The sequence below is a fragment of the Schistocerca gregaria genome, chromosome 5, assembly GCF_023897955.1.
Source record: "Schistocerca gregaria isolate iqSchGreg1 chromosome 5, iqSchGreg1.2, whole genome shotgun sequence".
NCBI lineage: Eukaryota > Metazoa > Arthropoda > Insecta > Orthoptera > Acrididae > Schistocerca > Schistocerca gregaria.
The window spans coordinates 326,826,556-326,849,941 of record NC_064924.1 but is presented as its reverse complement, the minus strand read 5'-3'; the positions used below and the strand labels follow the sequence as shown (position 1 = coordinate 326,849,941).

Here is a 23,386-nt window from a genome sequence, read left to right as displayed (position 1 = left end):
TACATATAAAAATTTCGGCACATACACCAATTGTCAGGCGCATTTTATATGGTGCTTCGGCAAATAATGTTTCGCATTATAAACAAAATATTTTTGAAGTGGAATTTTACGCACCCACTCACTACAGCAGTCGCAAATCCGGCTCAAGTGTTATTCGTTTTATCGATATATGCGAGTATTCACAAAAATAGTAAAAAACACAGAGTTCTCAGTATTCCGGGTGTTACTGAGCAGCGCTTCTGAAAAGCACGGACATTCAGAGGAGGCCAGGGCTGTGGCTTCATTGCAGGACTACTGTTTATTCCTTGTGCTTTATTTTTTCTCTCCTCCCCCCCCCCCCCCCTGCTCTCTCTCTCTCTCTCTCTCTCTCTCTCTCTCTCTCTCTCTCTCTCTCTCTCTCTCTCTCTCTCTCTCTCTCTTCCTGGTTTGATGCAGCCCGCCAAGAAATCCTCTCCCGTCCCAACGTCTTCATTTCAGAATAGCACTTGTAACCTACGTCCTCAATTATTTTCTGGATGTATTCAGTCTCTGTCCGCCTCAGTAGTGTTTACCCTGTGAAGCTACCTCTAGTACGATGAAAGTTATTCCCTGAAATCTTATAGATGCCCCATCATCTTGGTCTCCTTCTCGTCAGTGTTTTCAAGGTATTCTTTCCTCTCCGATTCTGCACAGGATCACATCATTCTATGCCTCGTCAGTCCACCTAATTTTCAGTATTCGTCTATAACACCACATCTCAGATGCTTCCACTCTCTTCCGGTTTCACTACCAGAAAATGCTGTGCTCCAAAGGAACATTGTCGGAAATCTATTCTTCACCTGAAGCCTATGTTTGCTACTAGTAGACTTCTCTTGGCCGGTCGTCCTTGTTCGTCTGCCACAGGCTATTTTGCTACCCATGTAGCAGAGTCCATTAACATAATCTACTTTGTGACCCATCAATTGCGTTGTTAAGTTTCTCGCTTTTCTCGTTTTTGCTACATCTCATTAATTTTGTCTGTCTTCAATTTACCGTCAACGCCTATTGTGTATACATTAGATTGTTCATTCAACAGACCATGTAATTCTGCTTTACTCTCCCTGACGATAGTAATGTCATCATCGAATCATATCATTGATATCCTTTCACCCCAAAACTGTTCTTTCATTTCAAACAATGATTCTTCAGTGTATAAACTGAACAGTAGGGGCGAAAGACTACATTCCTGTCTTACACCATTTTTAATGCAAGCATTTAGATCCTTATCTTCCACTGTTATTATTCCCTCTTCTTTCTTGTACATATTCTGTATTACCTATCTCTCCTTATAGCTTACCCCTATTTACATTATGATTTCCAACATGTTGCTCTAGTTGACAGTGTCGAACACTTTTTCTAGGTCGACAATCCTATTAACGTACACTATGCAAGCAAAAGTACCCGGATATCCTGCTGAAAATGACGTACAAATTCGTGGCGTCCTCCATCGGAAGTGCTGGAATTCAGTATGGTGTTGGCTCACCCTTAGCCTTGATGAAGGCTTCCACTCTCGCAGGTTTATTGGGGAATGGCAGCCCATTCTTCACGGAGTGCTGCACTGGGGAGAGGTATCGATATCGCTCGGTGAGGCCCGGCACGAAGTTGGCGTTCCAAAACATCACAAACGTGTTCTGTACGATTCAGGTCCGGACTCCGTGCAGGCCAGTCCATTACAGGGATGTTACTGTCGTGTGACCACTACGCCACAGGCCGTGCATTACGAATAGGTACTCGATCGTGTTGAAAGACGGAGTCAGCATCCCCTAATTGCTCTTCAACAGTGAGAAGCAAGAAGGTGTTTCAAACATCAATGTAGGCCTGTGCTGTGACAGTGCCAGGCAAAACAACAAGGGGTGCATGCCTCCTCCATTGAAAACACGACCACACCGTAACACCACGGCCTCCGAATTTTACTGTTGGCACCACACAAGCCGGCAGATGACGTTCACCGGGCAATCGCCATACACACACCCTGACATGGTGATAAACGTTCAGTAGAGATAGGTTTGACGATTGTTCTGATGAGAGAAGTTGCTGATCTTGGAGAGCTGATTGTGTAATGGATTTACCTAGAAATAGGTCCGCTGCAAAAACACATTGGGATTAGGTTGTAAAAACAAAATGTATGAAGTTTATTGCTTATTTTACTCTTCTGAGAGCTTCAGCTATGAAGGAAGTGAATTCTCATTGCAGGCACTTTGATGCCTGAATTTGGTGTCGTAAGTCACAACGACGTACGCTCTGCAACTGTTCTAGGCCGTCACTGCAGTTACAAACACTTAACATCAAAGCAGAAATCGCTAAACACACCAACTCGATGAGTGATGCACAGTGCTGAGGTGTGTGATAAAGCCTGAGGAAAGACGCATCTGTTCGTCCTTCTGCTTCCCATAAACAATTGCTGAAAATCGTAACTGACTGACAGTGGCTTCATTTTGATTTGAAGTAATTGCGAGGCAGTCAGTGGCTGCGTGGTTTAATAGCAGTGCAGGTTTGAACCAAGAGAAATACCATTTGAACTTTTATCGAACAAAGGACATGAGTCGCTTCAGCTAACACTCGCAGTGTGCTGGACATTGCATTCACTCTGTAGGAGAACCTCTATTTCGATGATATTTAGTTAATCTCTGAACTCTGTTCGTCGGCTACATATTTGCAAGAATCTTTACTAACACGATGCAATGAGCAATTCAAAGAAAAATATCTCTATTTCCAGCACAACCTTGGAACAAGTAGATCACTCCCGAATGAAATTCGCAATCTGCATTATTTCTCCAAGAAATATATTATCTACTAAATGCTGGTGGAAGAAAGGACATCGAGAACAGGATATTTGCTGCGATGTAAATTCACGAGTGAAGTGTGCGCTCATGTTGATAGTAGATAGTATTATAGGAAAAGATGTTATGGACGCCATGACAATACTAAAATAGCCTCAGGTATTTTTGTGGACACTTACCAATTACGCGTTTCGAAAATATATTGAGATTAGTTTAATTTGATGGTGATATTTTCTGAACGCGTCATTAAAGAGGGTCGTCACAAAAATACCTGCGGTTATTTTATTATTATCATAGCGTCCACAATAGCTATTCCGACACTTCTATCTCTGTTATCTGCTGCTTATGTTGCTTTTAGATCTCTCGCACATCGGATATCCCTGGATTATGAACTGAAACTCTGCACCAAACTGGTCGTGTATTGAACAGTTGTAGTTAGTCCCCTGTTCTGTAGTTACCAAAACTCGGTGACACATTTTAAAAACGATCAACAGAAGTTTACATACGAGTACACAGTGAACATCAATTTGGATGACCTGTTATCAAACACAACAAGGCGAATGGAAGGCCTTGTAGTGCTCGTCTGAAGCTCTGTAAGCCATTTTGAAAGCTACGTTTGCAACGACCACCTGCAAAAAATTTCATGAAACTCCAGAGGCTGAAGCGGTATTATACGACGATACACCGATACAAATTTCACAATTTTGCTAGCGAATCTGACCGACAAAAGAAGTGTTGCGTTACTTATTGAACGCCCTTCGTATTTCCTGTCTGCCTGACCAGGCAAAACAAGTAGACCTTGCATATTGAGGTAGCAAGTTGAGACCAACAATTTGATACGGGACACTTGTGGGCTATCATGTCGGGAAACGACCTCAAATTGAATTACAAAAACTACGTAAGCTACAGCGCATGCGAAACGAGCGAGTTTTTCAACATTCTGGCGCTCTTTTCGCACAAAGCATTAATTCTAGAGAAAAAAGAATACAAGATTTTTTTGTAGGAAATTTAATGTAATTTAATTTTGTAATGCAGCACGTTTCGCTGGAGGATGCGGTTTTCGAGTTACTCTAGAAAAACGTACAAGAGTTATATTAAATGTGTTCTATCCCGGAAACCATTCGGAATAGGGCATACTCCCACTTGAAGTTTTTTGTTCAAATCACTAATATTATCACCGCTCAAAGTGTGTAACCTTCCTCCTGACTCACCCTGTATATATCGCCTGTGCGGCAGAACATTCTCGAACTGGGTGTCAACACAATGACAATACAATCGTCCATAAGACAATCACAGATGTGATGGAAATCTTGCAAGTTGTTTCCATCTTTCATTGGGATATTGGTGGTAATGTAGACACGAATAGACGGTAAAACAATATTTGTGATATAATGGAAATGCCGTGTGGCTGGTGCCACCCGTCGTGAGGCTGGAACGGGAGATCAACTTAATCGTGTGTGACCTGACAACGCTTAGAACTCTTGCGATGGCGGGAAAGCTACGGAAACAGAAGGAAAACGTGCCCCTGGACCGAACCAGCTGCAACGTGTCAACTGCTGCCCATGAAAGGCTGTCAACATATACCAAACAACAAACATCAAAACAAGTTTGATAACATTAACACATATGCGATTGCAGTCTTTCTCGGCGTATTCCATTGATGAAATCTTCTCGGGTTATCAGCCGAGTGGTGGCGTCGTCTTGTCGCAACGTTTCGATGAGTTTCGTACCCATCATCTTCGCCAGAACATTAACACACACAGTAATACTTAAACGTGCAATTGAAAATTCAACTATTAAAACTTCAGTATGATAGCGGTCCGCTCATAACATTGCAAGTCAACCTGCCCAACAATAACAAGCAGCAATGTACAAGGAAACGTAAAAGAATAATTAAATAATAATTCCAGGAAAATTCAAAAAATCTAAGTTTATGTTTACTTGGGCCTCTTAGGGGCCAATAGACACTGTAACTACGGTACACACTACTACAGCCCAAAGGACTCCTCAAAACGGAGTAAGAGAGTGTGCAAACACGAGTACTCACTTTATCCACACGTGCGTACACTTAGGTTGAGTGCACACAACTTCAGTAAGAAGCCAAATCCAATACCTCCCACAGGGAGGTCCAAGTTGTCTACAATAAATAGAAATTAGATTCGGTAGTATCAAATACTCAATAATAACAAACCATGGTTTCAAGTACAAGATTAACATTGCAAAGTATGCAGAAACCTCCAGATTGAGACACACATCCCCAAAGCGGTAACCGAGGCATAAGGAAACTTGATTCCTGGCCCTGCTCGCACCGGGATAAATCAACAACTTTTAAGTGCAGTACCTGCTAAACAGTCTTCATACAAAATTTTGAAACAAATACCAAGGGGTCCAATAGCTTAATGACTCCAGGTAGGCACCGGTTGATACTGCCATGTTGCTCGTGGTTTCTAACAAGTGGTTGGACACATCGCGGCGCATTTAGCACAGCACAATTCACGGATGCACGTCCTATCCAGGTTGCATGTGACGAGAGCCGCTCATGCCCACTAAATTCACCGGTAGCAACGGTAAACGCTGAAGGAAAACGCGGTACCCATAGTCCAACGGTCAATGATGTTAACTCGCTGCAATTTCCAGGAAGCCAGGTACTCGGGTACACTCGTCCAGCTCCACGTCCGACACACTACTTGCCACCACAGATATCCCCAGAGATAACACACTCTCTCAGTCTCATCTGTTACTTTCCCCTGTTTGGGGAAACGTGTTGAGGAGTTTGTAGCTTTTTGGCTTTTACTCCGTGTGATTATTTCTGTGATTTTTGGGTGTCTCCGTAATAGGATGACTGTTCTGTGTTTGTCTGGTACTTGCCTGAGATTGGCAAGATGATTGACGTTGTGGGGGAGGGAACAGGATTAGGGATTTGATATAGGGATTTTCCCTTCGGTTTAGTCGCCAAAGATCGTCATTGGGCGTTTGCGCTTGTCGCAGTACGTGTCATACCGACCTAGAAGCATATGAAGTCATTTCCGGATCTGAAAGAGCTCTCTTAGAAGCCAGTTCTAGGAAACGCTCTTTCATGAATGGGATTTCAGCTGCGGCATGCAGATCGTCGGTGGGGAATCCCAGGGTAGACGCAGTGCCCTCCTTAGAGCGCGGTTCTGCAATCTCTAGAGTTTGACCAGATGCTGCTCCGCTGCTTATCCCCAGACAGGGCATTTATACTCCGTTACTGGCTGTGAAAGGGCCTGATAAACATTCACTCCTACAGAGCAGTGAAGGGAGCCAGTTGTGCTGTAGACTGGGTACAGGATGGGTTTCTGGCACAGACCTTCCTGTGGACCTCGTCTATGTGGGGTTTCCACGTCATACGAGAGTCAAATTTTACGCCAAGATACTTGGCGGTTCTGCGCCAGCAGGGTTGGGTTACGTTAAGTGAAGGTGGAAGGGTGGGGAGGGGGATGGACGTTGAAGAGGTCCTCACTTTCCGAGCCAGGTGATCAGCATAGCCTGCGTGGTCTCAGAGTTGATGGAGATTATCCAGTGATGAGCCCAAGTTTCTGTGTCATCTAAGGCCTTTTGAAGCCCTCTGTGGCTGCTTCAGCCACTCTCATGATCTGTTGTGGGGAAGATGGCATTGTTAATCAAGTGGTCAAACTCAGAGAATTCAGGAAGGAATTCTCAATAGACATACGCATGATGACGGAAACCTACCTCAAGCCAGTAATCAAGGTGACAGTTTCCAATAACAATAGTTACCGTGTGGCTAGTCCAACCCAAGGCTTAGGGGTGGCCATATACATAAAAAGAGATACCCACACCACCATATATACATACAATCGACCAATGAAATTGAAGCAGTGGCAGTAGAAGTAACTATTGCCACTAGACCTCTAACAGTAGCTGCAATCTGCTGACCCCTCAAATGACGACCCCCCAGGAAGTCCACAACTCTTTTGTGTATACGTGCGTGGCGAGCACGGGCCCCGAGTTATTGCAGCCTTCTTTCTCTCCAGGGCTGCATTTCCTTTCCGTTCCCCTTCTTTCCCCTCCTTGCTCCTTTCCTATTGCCCTCTCCTCTCCCTATCTTGGTGTCCTTGCTTATGTTGTTCCCCCACTATCCTCCTGGTTCTGTTGGTTTTACAATTCGGCTTTGTTGTGTAATCATCTCCTGCTTTTGACATTCCCTGGTCCCCCTCTGGGGTTTAACCTCCATTACAAAATTTCTTCTCTGTAGTGTGAGCCATTTGGGGAAGAGCACCTCACCTAGTGTCTCTGGCGTGCGCCCTCCTAGTACATTCCACCTTTTCTTTCACGTCATTGTCTGATGGTAGGGTGCATAGACAGCACGGTAGCCAGCCCATGTGGTGGGGTAGCTGTTTACCCTTTTGGTTGAGCCCCCTGAACACACAGGGATCACACTTCTGATACCTGAGCTGTGACCTCCTCATGCATGTCTTGGAGTGGTTGCTCGTCATCCTGGAGCATCGGAACTCACGGCAATGGCCGCTGTGCCAGATGGCCCTTGCTCTGGCTGGGTGGCGCCCATGAGGAGAGCCCCTGATTGGAGTGGGTGGTATCAGGGCGGACGCTATGTAATTGAAACGCATATGGGTCCAGAACTCTGGCCATTCTTTTGCTGCCATCTCTCTGCGTGGAACTGATTCTTCAAGTGCTGCTTCTCTTGCCCCTTCGTCGTTCCCTTCCCTGGGAAGAGGGTGAGGCCCATTGACTAGGGGCGAAACCTTTACCCCGTTATCTAGTTTGCACTAGGACTGATGGAGATACTTTCACCAATACCAAACCTTTATTCTTTGTGGAACACATTGAAGACAAGTTTGGCGAAGTGGACTCCCTGAGCAACATGCGGTCAGGTTCGTTGCTGATCAATACTGCTTCAGCTGCCCAATCTGCAGCCCTTCATGCCTGTACCCATCTTGGCACAATTTCTGTGTCCATTACCCCCCACCAGTCCCTAAATATGGTACAAGGCGTGATTTTTCACAGGGACCTCATCATTCAAACTGATGAGGAACTTCGGGACAATCTCGGACGGCGGGGTGTTCACTTTGTTCGGCTTGTTCAGAAGGGCCCTAAAGACAATAGCATTGATACTGGTGCCTTTATCCTGGTCTTTTTAGGGGATACCCTCCCTGAGAAAGTTAAGATTATGGTTTATCGATGTGATATCAAGTCTTACGTCCCACCTCCTACGAGGTGTTTTAAGTGGTTGTGTTTTGGATGCATGTCTTCCTGCTGTTCACAGGCCCCTCTCTGTGGTTACTGTGGACGTCCACTCCATGAGGGGAGTCCCTGTGTTCCCCTCCTGTGTGTGTAAATTGTTATGGCAGTCATTCTCCACGTTCACCAGATTGCCCAGTATATAAGAAGGAAAAGAAGATACAGGAGTATAAGTGCCTCGATCGTTTAATCTACACAGAGGCCCATGAGAAGTATACATGTCTTCACCCTGTGTCCTTGACATCTAGTTACGCCTTGGTTACATCGTCACCCCTTCCTCCCCCTTCCTTACCCGCAACCCAGACCTCTCTCCTCCCCCCTTCCCTGCAGATCTGTTTCCTCTGGGCGCTGCTTCCCCTCCCCAGCTGGAGAAGTGTCCCACTCCTTCTTCGTCTGCCGGTCAAGGGCGCCTCTCCCGGGATGCCCCTACCCGGCACCTTCCAGGACAAAGGACTGCTGCCACGTGACTAACACGAGACCCGCGGTCTGTCGGCCCCCAGGTCGCCCGGTCTCTTTCTGTTCCTGGTCTTGCTGCAGCTGGCTCCTTTATGCCACACAGCCCTCCTCGATCGCAGCCTGAAAAGAAGAAATCCCGGGAAAAAGAGCCTCTGGTGTCACCGGAGGTCCCATCCCTGACTTCACAACCGGATTCTGACCTGTCGTTCATGGATCTCGCCCCCTCCTTGTCGGCGACAGATGGGGACCTGGAGCTATGACTGGCTTTCGCGTATTCAGCCCCCATTTAAATCATCGTTCTGTGGTTCTACAATGGAATTGTCATGGATACTATCGTCACCTTCCGGAATTGAAATCCCTTCTTTCGTCTTACTTTGCAGTTAGTGTGGTTCACCAGGAATCTCATTTTACTGATGCTCACTCACCGACCCTCCGTGGGTTCCGTGTTTTCTGTCGAAATCGGGTCGGACCCCTGCGGGCTTCTGGTGGCGTTTGTACGTTGGTCCGTACAGACATTGCAAGCACATGCATTCCTCTTCAAACTACACTGGAAGCGGTTGCTGTTAGGGTCCACCTAGACTCTGCGGTCACGGGTTGCCAACTTTATCTCCCTCCTGACAGGACTCTTATACCTGCTGCCTTTACTGCTCTTCTTCAGCAACTTCCTCCTCCTTTCCTCCTCCTTGGGGATTTTAATGCTCATCATCCCTTGTAAGGGAAGTGCCTTTCCATCTAGACGAGGTCTTCTCATAGACCAGTTTATTGCAGACCACGACTTGTGCCTTCTTAATGATGGCTCCCCTACTCATTTCAGTGCCGGTCATGGTACCTTTTCTGCCATTGATCTTTCTCTTTCTTCTCCCTCTCTCCTCCCTTCTTTACACTGGTCGCCACACGACGACCTTTGTGATAGCGACCATTTCCCATTGATTATCTCGCTCCCTTCCCGCTCCCCGATGAACAGGTTACTTCGTTGGTCCTTCCAACGCGCCGATTGGCCTCTATACACTGCACAGGTCGTGTTTTCTCCCTCTATGTCGGGTTGTATTGATGACGACCTCCGTGAAGTGTCTGACGCGATTGTTCGCGCTGCTAGCCTTGCTGTCCCGCGCTTATCTGGACCATTTCGTCGCCGGCAAGTCCCACGGCGGAGTACAGCCATTGGCATTGCCATCTGTGATCGCCGTCGAGCTTTGCAACACTTTAAGAGGCACCATTCCACAGCCAGCCTTACTAACTTTAAACGCCTTCGCGCTAAAGCCCGTTATTTAATCAAACAGAGCAAGCGGATATGTTGGGAACGATTCGTTCCTTCCCTTGGTTCTACTGTTCCTCTGTCATGGGTATGGGCTGCACTTCGCTCACTCCAAGGGTTCCATCGACAGTCCACCCTCCCAGGCTTTCACCTCCCATTGTACAGGCCCATTAGTTCTTGCAGAACGTCTTGCGACCCATTTTGCAGTGTCATCAGCATCAGCCTCCTATCCAGCTGCTTTCCTTCACCAGAAACAGCGGGCTGCACCTTCTACCTTATGTTTTACCCCTTGTGAGTCAGAATCTTACAACGAACCTTTTACTGAATGGGAATTTCCTTCTGCTCTATCTTCTCCTCATGATACGGCCCCTGGCCCTGATTCCATTCATAACCAACTGCTTCTGCATCTCAGTGCTCCACAATGGCAACATCTTCTTCGGGTGTTTAACCGTATCTGGCTCCAGGGTGACTTCCCTTCTCAGTGGAGTGCTAGTATCATGGTTCCTGTCCTTAAGCCTGGTAAGAACCCCCTATCTGTTGACAGCTATCGGCCGATTAATTTGACCAATATTGTTTGTAAGCTACTTGAACGGATGGTAAGCCATCGGCTCAATTGGGTCCTCAAATCTCGTGATCTATTGTCCCTTTACCAGTGTGACTTTCGAGAGGGACGGTCTCCTATCGATCATTTACTTCGCTTGGAATCCGCAGTTCGGCAGGCTTTTTCCCAGCGCCGCCATTTGGTTACAGTGTTTTTTGACTTTCGCAAGGCCTATGACACGGCTTGGCTCCATCACATCTTACTTACCCTTCATCAGTGGGGTCTTCGGGGCCCACTCCCTATTTTTATCCGCTAATCCGGTTCCATCGGTCATTCAGACTTCGAGTTGGTACTATTTTTAGTTCTCGACAGACCCAGGAGACGGGCATCCAACAGGGTTCTGCCTTGAGTGTTGTTCTTTTCCTCATTGCTATCGATGGACTTGTGGCCTCTGTCGGTCCTTTGGTCACCCCTGCTCTGTATGTGGCTGATTTCTGCATTTGGGTTAGTTCCTCCTCGATGGCATCTGCAGAACGGCAGCTACAGGGAGCTATACGGCGTGCCTCTGCATGGACCCTCTCACACGGGTTTCAATTCTTTCTTTCAAAATGGCGAGTGGTCCACTTCTGTCGTCGTACTACGATCCACCCTGATCCAGAGTTCTACCTCTATGCACAACGATTCCCTATGGTCCCAGAGTTTCGTTTGCTGGGTCTTCTTTTCGACAACAAGCTCACTTGGCTGCCCAATACAGACTTCTGGAAGAAGGATGTTTCCGTAAACTCAATGTCCTTCGCTTCCTTGCGCACTCCTCTTGAGGTGCGGACCGTTCCCTCCGTCTCCACCTTTATCATGCTTTAGTTCTGCCTCGCTTGGACTATGGTTGTCAAGTTTATCATAGAGCTGCTCCTTCCACACTGCACGTGCTGGATCCAGTCCACCATTGTGGTATCCGTTTGGCCACCGGTGCCCTCCCTACTAGCCCTGCTGGTAGTCTCCTGGTTGAAGCTGGGATTCCCCCCCCCCCTCTTTCTGTTCGGCGGTCCCAGCTTCTGGTGTGTTATGCACTCGCTATCCTTTCCTATCCCACTCATCCTTCCGATTCTATCCTGTTCCCAGACCATCCGACTCCCGCCATCGGGGGGTTTAGCAGTTGGGCTCCGTCTTGCGTCTCTTTGCCATGATTTTCAGCTTCCTTCTTTTCCCTGTCTTCCTCGCTCCCTCCCCTACACCCCTCCTCCCTTGATTAGTTCCTCGGCCTCGAATTCGGATGGACCTCTGCCGAGGTCCGAAAGATCCCATCCCCCCCCCCCCCCCCATGGTGTTCCGTTCCTTTTTCCGCCAAATTTTGTGGGAGTTTCGGGATGCTGTTGTTTTTTACACTGATGGCTCTAAATCTACTGATCATGTGGGGTATGCCTTCACGTCCTCTGCTGGAACAGAAAATCATCTGCTGCCATCTACATGTGGGGTGTTTACTGCAGAATTGATGGCAATTTCCCAGGCCCTTACCTTTATTAGACAGTCCCAACACAACCGCGTTTTGTTATGTACAGACTCGATGAGTGGCCTTCTTCCTATTGACCGGTGTTTTTCGCTTCATCCCTTGATCTCTGCCATCCATGACCATCTCACTGCTATTCACCGTGCTGCCTGTTCCATTGACTTCCTTTGGGTATGTGGCCATGTGGGTATCCTGGGTAATGAGCTCGCTGATCGTTTGGCTGGGGAAGCAGTCACTTACCCCCCGTTTTCTGTAACCCCTCCTTCAGCGGATTTACGGCTTCACATCTAATCCGACTTCGCACAGTCTTGGGCCAATTCTTGCGAGGCTACTCCTCTGTCTAATAAACTTCGTGCAATTAAGGTGACACCAGGCCCGTGGCGTTCTTCCTTTTGCCTCTCCTGAAAGGACTCGACCACACTGTGTCGCCTCCACATTGGCCATACCAGGCTGACCCATGGTTTTCTTTTGCGTGATGAGCCACCCCAGCTTTGTGGTTGTGGATCCTTCCAGTCAGTCGCCCACATTTTGGTTGACTGTCCCCTTCTTTAGACTCTGCGTGCTAAGTACAGACTCCCCCACACCTTACCTTTGATGTTGGCTGACGATTCCCAGATAGTCTCTCTAGTTCTCGGTTTCCTCTGGGAAAGTGGTTTTTATTCTCAGTTTTAAGGTTTTTAATCTCTCTCTCGTGTTGGGGCAGTACGGTGAGTGTCTCCCACTGTAAGCCGTGTTTGGAGGTTCCCGACTCACCTCTCTGACAGAGATCCTCTTTTCTTCCCCCTTTACTCTGTTTTTCCCCACATTTTTTTAAGGATTGGTTAGTCTCCTTTTTCCCATACATACTTCTACTCGTACATTCTAGCGGTTGCACCTTTTAAGTCACAGGCGTTCTTGCCTGTACTGCTTCAGCATGGCGTTGGGTTTGTTCTCTTGCTTATTCCACTAATTTTGTTTTTGCCGTTGACAACATCACTGCCTTTTTACGTTATTAGCCTTTTCCCTTGTATTGTTCTGACTTTCGTGAGATGTCACATTAGCGGAATGGACCACATTTGAAACAAGGGACTGATGACATTGCTGTTTGGTCCCTTAATCCTCAAACAACCAACCAACCAAATGACGAGATCGATGAGGGAAATATAGCAGCTTCAGTCCAAATTGAGCGCAAACTCCTAATCGGAGGCGACTTCAATGCCAATAACCCACACTGTAACTCTAAAATAACCTCCAGAGTAGGCGCCAAATTGCAACTAGTGCAACCGCCACTTTGAAACATGTGCCGAAATACGAATTGTAGATAAGGAAGAAATTGTTCTCTGGTAATATGTTCCTGTATGGGTATTAGCAGGAGCCGCTCATAGATGTTGCTGAGACTTGGCAAGAGGCTAATCGGTCTGTATTGCTGCGGGAATAGAGGGCCATCCCTTGATATGTGGATCGTAACCACTTCCGCAAGTTTCCAGCAAGCTGGGAACTCGTGAGAACGAGTAATCTCGTTGAATACGTTCTTGTGGTGTGTGATCACCATGTGCAGGAGGATTTTAACTAACTGATTGGTGACAGTGTCGTATCCTGGCGCCTTTTTTGTTGGACGGAAACTAATTACTTTTGCCACGTCTTCGGCGGCGAAAAGTGGGAGATCTTCTCTGGGTTTTCCTCAGCATTGAGGAAGACAGGCATTTGACAGTGAACTAACTACCTCTTCACGCTCATCGTCCTGGGGGTCATCGGCCTGGAATTGCTGCTCGAAGGTATCGGCGAGGGCGTTGGCCTCATCAGCAGGGCTGTAGACCATCCCCCGCTCGCCGTGCAGGGGCAGCATTGTAGCGCGTCTTTTAGCGAATTGTCTGGTAGCTTGCCAGAGTATGTGATCGTCTATTTTTAGGGCTGAGAGGTGATTTTGCCATTGCAGATTTCTGAGCTCACTGAGCGCTGCCTTCAGCTTCAACTGTAGACGACTGAGCAGCCTCCTGATGGCCTGACCTCTTGTGTCCTTCCACTGCTTTGCTACTCCATTTTTGTATCGTATTTGAAATAATAAATGCTCCAGGAGCTGTATGTGCTGTGGCATCCCGTCCCTTGGTGGTGGTGGTGGGGGGGGGGGGGGGTGACATCTTCCTCTGCCTGTAGGATGATACCTGTTAGGTCTTGTAGCGTTTGTTCTACTGTTTCGGCAGAGGTGGCGGAGCGCGAGCGATATCTACGTCGGACATACGTCCATTTTTAGGAAAGTGAGTGGGCGCGCGCCTGGACCTCATGTTTCAAAGTGGTGGTTGTGCTAGTTGCAGTTTGGCGCCTACTTTGGAGGTTATTCTAGACTTACAGCGTGGGTTCTTGGCACTGAAGTCGCCTCCGATTAGTTTGCGCTCAATTTGGACTAAAGCTCCTATATATCCCTCATCGGTCTCGTCGTTTGGGGGTCGGTAGATTGCAGCTACTGTTAGAGGTCCTGTGGCAATAGTTACTTCTACTGCCACTGCTTCAATTTCATTGGTCGCTTGTACGTATATCTGGTGGTGTGGGTACCTCTTTTTATGTATATGGCCACCCCTAAGCCTTGGGTTGGAGTATCTACACGGTAACTATTGTTATTGGGAACTGTCACCTTGATTCCTGGCTTGAGGTAGGTTTCCGCCATCATGCGTATGTCGATTGAGAATTCCTTCCTGAATTCTCTGAGTTCGACCACTTGATTAACAATGCCATCTGCGTTAAAGGATCACTTAGTCAGGCCTTGGATATTTGGTCATCTATCCATGATGTGGTTTTGCTGTTACTGAGTAAGTCACAGAGTGGAGCGATTACTTGACTGCTGCTCGAATGGCAACAAGGATCAGCTTTGTTTTGTCTCTGGGCCTCCCTGACTTCCTTCGTCATCTCGATGACAAGGTTCATGGTCTGGACAATTATGCCTAATAGCTGATACGAGGAGGGGTTGGGTAACTGCCGGGGAAAGGTTTGCACACTCTGTGGCAGCTTGTGGTACAGGTTCCCTAGATCATTCTCTATTGCAGACCTGGTCGTTGTTGTTTTGCCTTACCTGGTGTTGCTATTGTGTTTGTGGTTGATGTTCTGGTGACGGGGCTACACTTTCGTGGCTTCTTCGTGGAGAAACCACTGCAGCGTATGCTGCCCTCGGAGTGTCAGGTCTTGGTTTAACCCAACTCTTGTCTGCGTGTGTTGATGTGTTAGGTTTCTTTGTGTGTCTAGAGATGGTGCTGGTGTTTTGTTTTTGTGTTTGGGGGCCGGCCTTTGCTCCTTTTGGCTGCTGTATGTGTCCTTTATGGACCTTACAACCTTCGTAACTCGCTATGTGCTTTTTGCCACACATCACTCACCTTACTTGTTGGTCCATGGGTTTGAGTGTACAGGACCTCATGTCTTGGGCATCGGCCCACTTCCCGCATCTTACTGCCATGGTGCAGTGTGCGGCGATATGTTTCAGTCCCTGACACCTGAAGCACTGCACCAACTTGTTTCTGAAGCGCTGTGGCCCGGTGGTGGTAGGCACAGCCAGGATCATTTTCATCTGCCTTTTGTTCTTGGGAATATTCAGCAATGTTTCTGAAAAAAAGGCCACTTACTTTCGACTGTGCCCTTCAGCTGGACAGCCCTGACAACGAATTCCTGGGCAGTCAGATCTGTGTTTGGGGCAGTCGTCTTGGGATATCTCTGATAACAATGATTTTCATAAGTGTATTTGTTGCAGGGAATGTGTAGTGGGTTACGTTCTTGCTGGTAAAAAGTGTCTTCACTGCATTGTAGTCTTCCAGTGTGTGTAGAGTTATTTTTATCTCATCACCACCAGCATGTTTTGCCTTGAAATTGTCTCCCCCGATTTCTGTTCTTAACAATTCGGAAAAGTTCCTCGTGATTTCGTTGAAAATCCATGACAATCGAAGAGAGATGGTGGGTGACTTGTTCCTGTGTTTGTGTTGCTGTTGTGTTGTTTTGTGTTTCCTATGGGTTATTAGGCAACCTGTTCAGGGTGGGTTCTACTCAGCGGGCCACTGGAAACTTCGGCCTGCAGAAAGGTTTTCCTCGCCAACACGAAACCGTCCCGATCCTGCCCGGTTGTGCAGTTCCCTTTCATGGCGATGGTTCCCTCCCAGGGCGACAACAGGTGCTGGGTGGTGGACCTCTTCTTGCTTTTGGTGTGTCCATCCTTGCGCTGCTTCTTTGCACGCTGCGGTTTGGATGAAGTGGACCTGTGTGCGTGTGGGGGGGAGGGAGGGGGGATTTTAGGTATTTGGATCTTGGTGTGAACATAGTTCCTCATAGTCAGTGCATACACAACTTTCCCACTAGAGCGCGCCCCGCTAAGCACAACAGCACAGGCGCAGTGCTCGTCCACCTCCGCACTACGAGATGGCGCTGCCTTAGAGATGGACCAAATTCTGCTTCCGCCGATCCGCGTGTCAATTTGTAACGCAGCCAACGAGATTGCTGCTACTGTAGAACCTTTTCTCCTTGTGGATCACACTCGCGCAGTGATACATGAACGCGTGAGGAGTTATTACAAGTGTACAGACCTCCGATTAGTCAGTCTGCATTTGTCTGCATTTGTCTACACCAGTCTGTACCAGACTGCATTAGTCTGTACTAGTCTATAGTCAAGTTTTAATCTGCGCCTAATAAGATTACCATATTCCTGTGCATAGCCATGAAAATAAATGTATAGACACTTTTAGCAAGTATAAGAGATATGTGAGAATAAGATTAATGTACCAAGATCAAAGGAACTTCAGACTGTCAATTGTAAATAGCACCCAGTACCATGTTAAGGTATTTTTATGCTTGTTATTATTTTAATAAATGTGTGTGAAAATTAATCAAGTTCTGTTTAAAGTTGGTTACTGTCAATCTGCTAGTTTAAGCGTGCAAGTGGCATTTCTATCGTCTGCCCTAACGGCAGAAGATAAACACGCCACGGTAATACCACGAGACATATTGCTGACACTCGCCTACTTCGTTAGAGCGACAAGTCAAATAAACTGATCGTGTGTGTACTGATTGTCTTACAGTACGCTTACCACAAACAGGTTGAGGGTTGGGTCGAGGCGGTGGGTTTGGGGAGGATTTCGATCGGCTGAAAGATTGTCTACTCGCCTTTACTGCCTGCCTTTACTCAGGGATGCTAGGTAATTTGGGAGGTTGTTGTTCGTGGCATTGGCAAGCAGGAGCGTAATTGGACAAGGGGAGAAGGGGTGGGATCGCAAGTACTGACTATGTATAATTATGTTGGTGTTTTATGCATTACAGCAATAGGTGTATTTGTAGAAAAGACTGGAGCGGCGAAGGGGGCTGGTGCCAGGGGAGTGCCAGTTACAACAATCGTTGGCACCGTTACGTTACTCGGTTGCAGTGGTGGTCTTATTGCGCTGGTGGACGCGGAGGTCTGGACGGCGGCCCCGGAAACCTTTTCACTGGTTCCGCGGCCGGCTTCCAGGTCCTGACCCACAATTTCCCTAACCTTTGGGGCAGCACAGCCTGGCTCTGCGGCAGCTGGGATGCTCAAAACGGCCGGCGACGCGGCCCGAGGCAACAATAAGACGTGCCTTTTGTCGAGAGCGGTAGACCGCTGCGACCCCAAGCCACCACTAGTGCACGACATTCCAAAGCGGCTAAAAGACACAACAGTTCCGCTCTCAAGGCTTCCTCAGGTGGCCTTGCTCTCAGATGGTCTTTCTGAGCGCCAAACTTTATTTTAACAAAAAGGCAGTTGGTCGCTCCTGATTCCTCGGTATGCCAAAGATTGAAAGCTTTGCGCACCCTCGAGACGTAACCCGGAAGCAGGTCCCTGTGGCTCGATGCAGTACCACATGTACCCCCGCAGCTCCGCATGCGATCCGCACAGTTCGGCTGTCACCGAGCGACTGAGCGGTAACACATAAACCCGGAAAAAATTATACGACGAGGGCCAGAGTCGATGGAACTCACGCACAAGTGGCGCCAGTAGGATTACGCGAGAGCCCTGACGGAAACCGCCACTGTTGAGCACTGTGGTTCGTTTGGCGAGGCGTCTGTCATCGTCGAAACAAGATCGCGGAAACATGCCCCGTCTCCCACATACCGACCAGCTGCTGTTATGCCTGCTGCAATGTTGGAACGTGTGAACACTTTCATTTGGGCTGATCGACGGATCATAGTCAAACACCCCGCTGCACAACTGTACGTCTCTGCTGGTAGTGCTGAACACTCGTCCACCAATAAGGGTACTCAAAGCTGCGTGCCAGCTTGGTTCCTCGTCTCATATTAGAGAACCATAAAGAGCAGTGAAGGATCCGCCGATTTCCATCTGTTTGGCCCAACGGAGGACACACTCTGTACGAAGTACTACTTGGATGATGGGCCGGCTCCTGATGCGCCTGTAGAGTGGTATCACGCGGGCATACATGCTCTCACAGTAAGGTGGAGAAACGCCGTCACAAATATCATTTGGAAAAAAATAGGGTTCTGTAGGCAGAAGAGAGGAGAATAACACGGTGTATTGTAAAAGTAAATAAAAGCAACCTGCTTCCAGAAAATGAATATGCTGCATTACTTGCTGCTCGCCCCTCGTGATCATGATGAACACCACAAATAAATTGTCACTAATTTAATTATTAATACCAAACATCTCAACTGTGTTATTACACATTTGTTGTGTTACGGACTCTTTGGTTCTTAGAATGTCTTCATTTTGCTATCGGACGGCAAGGGCTGCTCATTTTACCTGCTTTCGCAAACAGGAAATTATGTTTATCATATCAACACAAAAGTTTAGAAAGCCTCCTCTGCATTGTGTACAGCTGTGGAAGCTGGGATCCTAATCAGCAACTTTCAGTGGACTATATCGAACCCACACACGCATCAGAAGTGACAAAACATTACAGTAGCCTTCAAAATTTTACAGGTATGCTTCGTCACGTGATGAGCAAATATCCTGTTTAACCACACTCTTAGTGGCTATACAATTAGTGCAAGAAACATAAGACAGAATATTAAAAATCTCATTAACTGAACTAGACCATTACTAACCTGAATTAAAATGAATAATTTTATACTTCAGAAGTGTACTGTTTTTTCCTCTTACTGGTTTCCGTCTTTTAGTGGGACTATGAATAATCAAACTTAACCTCTTGTAGGCAGGTTTCGTTGCCACTTTTAATGAAACAAACTCAGTCCGCTATAGTATGTCTCAAGTGCGCAGAACAGACAAAGGGAAGACCAACATGTGTAATAGGTAAGATGAGGTTTTATAATGTAGAATACAACGAGTTTGTTTCTCAAACGAACGAATGTATACTCCTTCCATGGTATTTTTCCTTTTGCTTGAAAAATAGTGCATAATCATGAGCACGTAATGGCATTATTATTTATGCGTTATCTTGTAGACGAGATAAACTCCTTCTCTTGCAACCGAATGTTTTATTAGTGTCTATAAAAAATGTTACACCGGTTCATACTGTGTATGTTCAGTGTTAGTGATATTAACTGACATTTTCATTTTTCCATGTGTTTTTCTTTTCGTACTGGGAGAAAGAACAGGTTTAAAATTGATGAGTCACATTTAAACATTTCACTGTGCACAATCTATTTTATTTCACATTTTTCCTTATCGCCATAATTTCTCCGAGAGAAAGTGGGCAACGATATGCAAGATCCCTGATAACGCAGGGCCAGGATCATACGCTACATGTGCTACGGCTAAACTGACTCTAACAACAGAACTTGTCCGCAGGGTCCCGGCGCTATGGCTCAGTGCACATGCGCGGGCTGAGGTCCGCCATGGCGCTGCGCTGCGCATGCGCGCTGCTGCTCTGCTCCGCCATGACACCACATGCTGGTAAGTCTGCACAGTAGCATCACTTCTTGATGCAACACTCCAACTATTTCTCCAACAGACATTTCAAAATGCCCAGAAATTAATACTGTACCTGGCCTGTGTAACGTAATTATGAAACTTCCACCAGTCTCATAAGAAGTAAAAATGTGTTTGGAAGAAACTCTAGGTCCATCAATTCCACATAGTAGTAACAGAATTCGAGACAAATCTCTTGTGTACAATTGAAGCATATAGAAGTTACTAAAGAAAGTTGTACTGAATTCTACAGGCAGCTGAAAAGAGAAGACTGACTGTATTTTTCTATTGCATGTTCTGTTTCTAAGCGAACTTCTTTGAGGAATATTTAATATATTTTTAGAAGCCAAGTAGAGAAATTTCGACTGAAGTCTAATAGCTATGACACAAATAAATCCTCATTTGTCACTACTTCACCATTTCGTTAACCTGAATAGAAATGTCTTCATAATTTCCTTAATGATTGCTGTAGTTCATACCTGAATCCACAATGCAACAAAGAAAACCAGTGATGTGGCGCATGAGTTATTGGTTTTAACTCAGGGTACTTTACAAAAATAGTACATATTTAGGAAAAAAATTAAAACACTATTGCATCTCTACTACTGCTAAATTTTTTCCTTTGACACTCACCTCTTGGTATCCCGAACGAAAGAGCCCAGTGATACGATAGCACTATATGAACAAAAACGGTTCAACTTTGCGGGCAAACAAGTAAATACTGTGGAGATTGTAGAATTGTTCTTAACACTCCGTTAGTCACGTGATAATTCCCGTCACGGTTCCCCGAGCGGATGACAGGTGTCATCCCGCAACATACTGTCTATTGGATGCTTTGGATGGTGTATATGTATGATTTTAGGATTTTTAATTAATCTAAAGGCATTCAATGAGTGAACGTTGCTCAATTTTAACTTTATTAGCTCCGAGCTGACTTTTTTCTATCAGATCAATTTCATTTACAGCTTGATTTGAAGCCCTGCAGTGGTGTTTATAATATGAATAAAGAATTTATAGATGCAGTATTTTTATTACTGTAAAATAGTACTACAGGTCACCTTCTTGTGTTACATGACGCGTTGTTTTTCTTATATAGCTGATCGAAAAAGATCTGTCCCCACTTTTGACGTGTTACTCAAAGTAAACATTTCAGGTTTCTTTTGTTCTTGTGTTGAAGAGTCCATAGCATCGCCGAAAAGCATGCTTAATAGCACCAACACTGTCCTATTTTTCTTCGGACTGTATGACGTTATTGTACAATCACGTTGAAACCTGAAGATAAATGATTCTCGCTCCCTTCCTTATATTTCTTTTTTTTTTGGGCAGAAATTCTTCCTGAACATTCTCTCTCTCTCTCTCTCTCTTCTAAACTGAGTAAGCCGTTTTTACACCAACAAAAGTTCAAATGTCTCCAAGCATTATGGGACTTAACATTTGAAGCCATCAGTCCCCTACACTTAGAACTACTTAAACCTAACTAACCTAAAGACATCACACACATCCATGCCCGAGGCAGGATTCGAAACTGCGAGCACAGCAGCAGCGTGGTTCCGGACTGTAGCGCCTAGAACCGCTCGGCCTCAGCGGCCGGCATCAATCAAAGGAAACACTTTTAGTCCATACTTAGCACCACTTTGCGGGGAATATATTGCTCGAATGGGCAGTTTGTTCTGAACGCCAAAAGTTGTTCGTCAGTAGTAATGTATCCACTAGGTGTGAAATATTGTTGGCAGTAGTTCGTAAATAGTCGTAGCACCTTTCTCGTAGCAAATAGCTTGTCACTCTGTCTCTGCGAACAATCATGTATGTTGTTAAACGTCAGACACCTTAAGAGAAACCTGAATTGGTTGATCTCTATTGTATATGTTTCCTTAGCTTCCCTTTCCATAGAAAAGTTCCCAAGAACTTAGTTGAAGAAAATATTAGTAGATATTGTGACGGTTTCAGGTAAATACGTAAGAATATTACACGGTCTTGTTCTGACATTGATACGATATTTACTTTCTCTCCATTTAGCTATTCCATTTTCCTCTAAAAATGCGGCCTCTTGAATTGCTTCCTCCTGTAATTCAAATATATCATTTTCTTATACTCCTTGTTCTGTTCCCGATTCATGACCGGTTTCATATGCACAGTCCTTGTTCTATGAGACAACAATATCACTTTCAAGTTCTTCAGCGCTCAACTCATGGAACAACCCAGTCATACATCAGGAGCTCTACCAAACTCTGTCCGTGATGTTTTTATGCCTTTGAGGTTTTTTCCACAAACTAAAACTGAAGTGAATACTAGGCGAAAAGAAAATTAACTGCAATCAGTTACAGTAAGTCTGCATTAACGCCCGTGAGCGATGAACTGAAAGTAGGAAAGCAGTAAAGTAACATAGACTTGGAAACTTGCGGCAAGGTCTTATGCGACCAAACAGCTGATGTCATTGGTCCTTAAGCTTTCACACTACTTAATCTAACTGAAACTAACTTACACTAAGGACAACACGCCCTACCCCGCTCGGCGCATTACTTTGTTTCAGAACGTAACAACAGAGGTCGCGCGGACGACCAGGGTCCTCCAGGACACAGTAGTGGTTGGTTGGTTGGTTTGGGGGATTAAAGGGAACAGACTGCGACGGCCACCGGTCCCGACACAATGGTGTTTCATAAACAATGGGAATTGCGTAACTGAAGCTAACAAAGGCTTCCGCTAACAGACAGAGAGTTGACGGAAAGGTACTGTTAATGGCACTAGCTCAATCCAGCCCAGTCAGAAAAAATTGTGGCTTAGAATCATGTTGATGGCGAATGTAATCCGCGCGAGCAAAGGAGGGCAAACACGAAATTATTTCCTTTGTCACATAACACACTACCGACAAAAAGATGAACAAACAATGAATTCCAAATTATCAGACATCAACATGAACTGAAACCATTTCCTTAAATTTAAGGCGTTGACACATATTTTGCGGTGGCGTTGTGCTGGTAGAAAATGTACATTGTATGTAAAGTGGAATAACCAGCAGCTCCTTACCTTTCTTTCTTCCTTCCTTCCTTCCTATCTCTCCTTCTCTTGCCATTTCTCTGTCGTATTCCACCCGAGCCGTTCGATGGCGTACACTTATCAGCCACAACGCTACGATCACCTACCTAATAGCCGTTATGTCACCTTTGGTACGAATAACACCTTCGACGCGTCGTGGCATGGCAGTAATGAGGCCTTAGTAGGTCGCTGGAGAGATTTGGCACCACATCTCTACGCACAACTCACCTAATTACAGAAAGCATATAGTCACTAACTATTCAGATGGAAGAGAGGTATCACTGCTGTAAAGGTCGAATTTATTAAACTAGTCAGGAGGCCAAATACCTTCCAGTTATGATCCAGTAACAGGATACCGCAGAGTTTTCTCATTTATTTTGCAATATAAAGTAGAATAAAAATGCATACAATTTTTAAAATAATAGTTAGACATGTTCAGAGCTATACACTATAATTACCATCATATTGTTTAAATACGAGTATAAGGAGAGGCTTCACATCCAGCCGTATAGTTCAACAATACGGAAAATAATTACCCTTATATCATTTAAATACGAACAGAGACATGTCTGTCACAAATATAGTGTCTGTTTTAACCAGATAGCCTGTTGGGAACTACAACATGTGATCAAAAGTATCGGGAAACCTGGCTGAAAATAAGTTATAAGTTCGTGGTGATCTCCATCGCTAATGCTGGAATTAACATGGTCTTGGC

General features: G+C 45.9%; 1 protein-coding gene across 1 annotated transcript in view; it reads left to right on the top strand.

Moving 5' to 3' along the window:
* The window catches only part of LOC126272415 (uncharacterized), a 201,167-nt gene that overhangs the window by 51,132 nt on the left and 126,649 nt on the right, over positions 1-23,386 (top strand). Inside the window, exon 2 of the mRNA XM_049975254.1 lies at positions 19,519-19,623. Coding sequence (XP_049831211.1) covers positions 19,545-19,623 — 79 coding nt within the window. The 5' untranslated portion in view covers positions 19,519-19,544. The remainder of the gene's footprint in view (positions 1-19,518; positions 19,624-23,386) is intronic.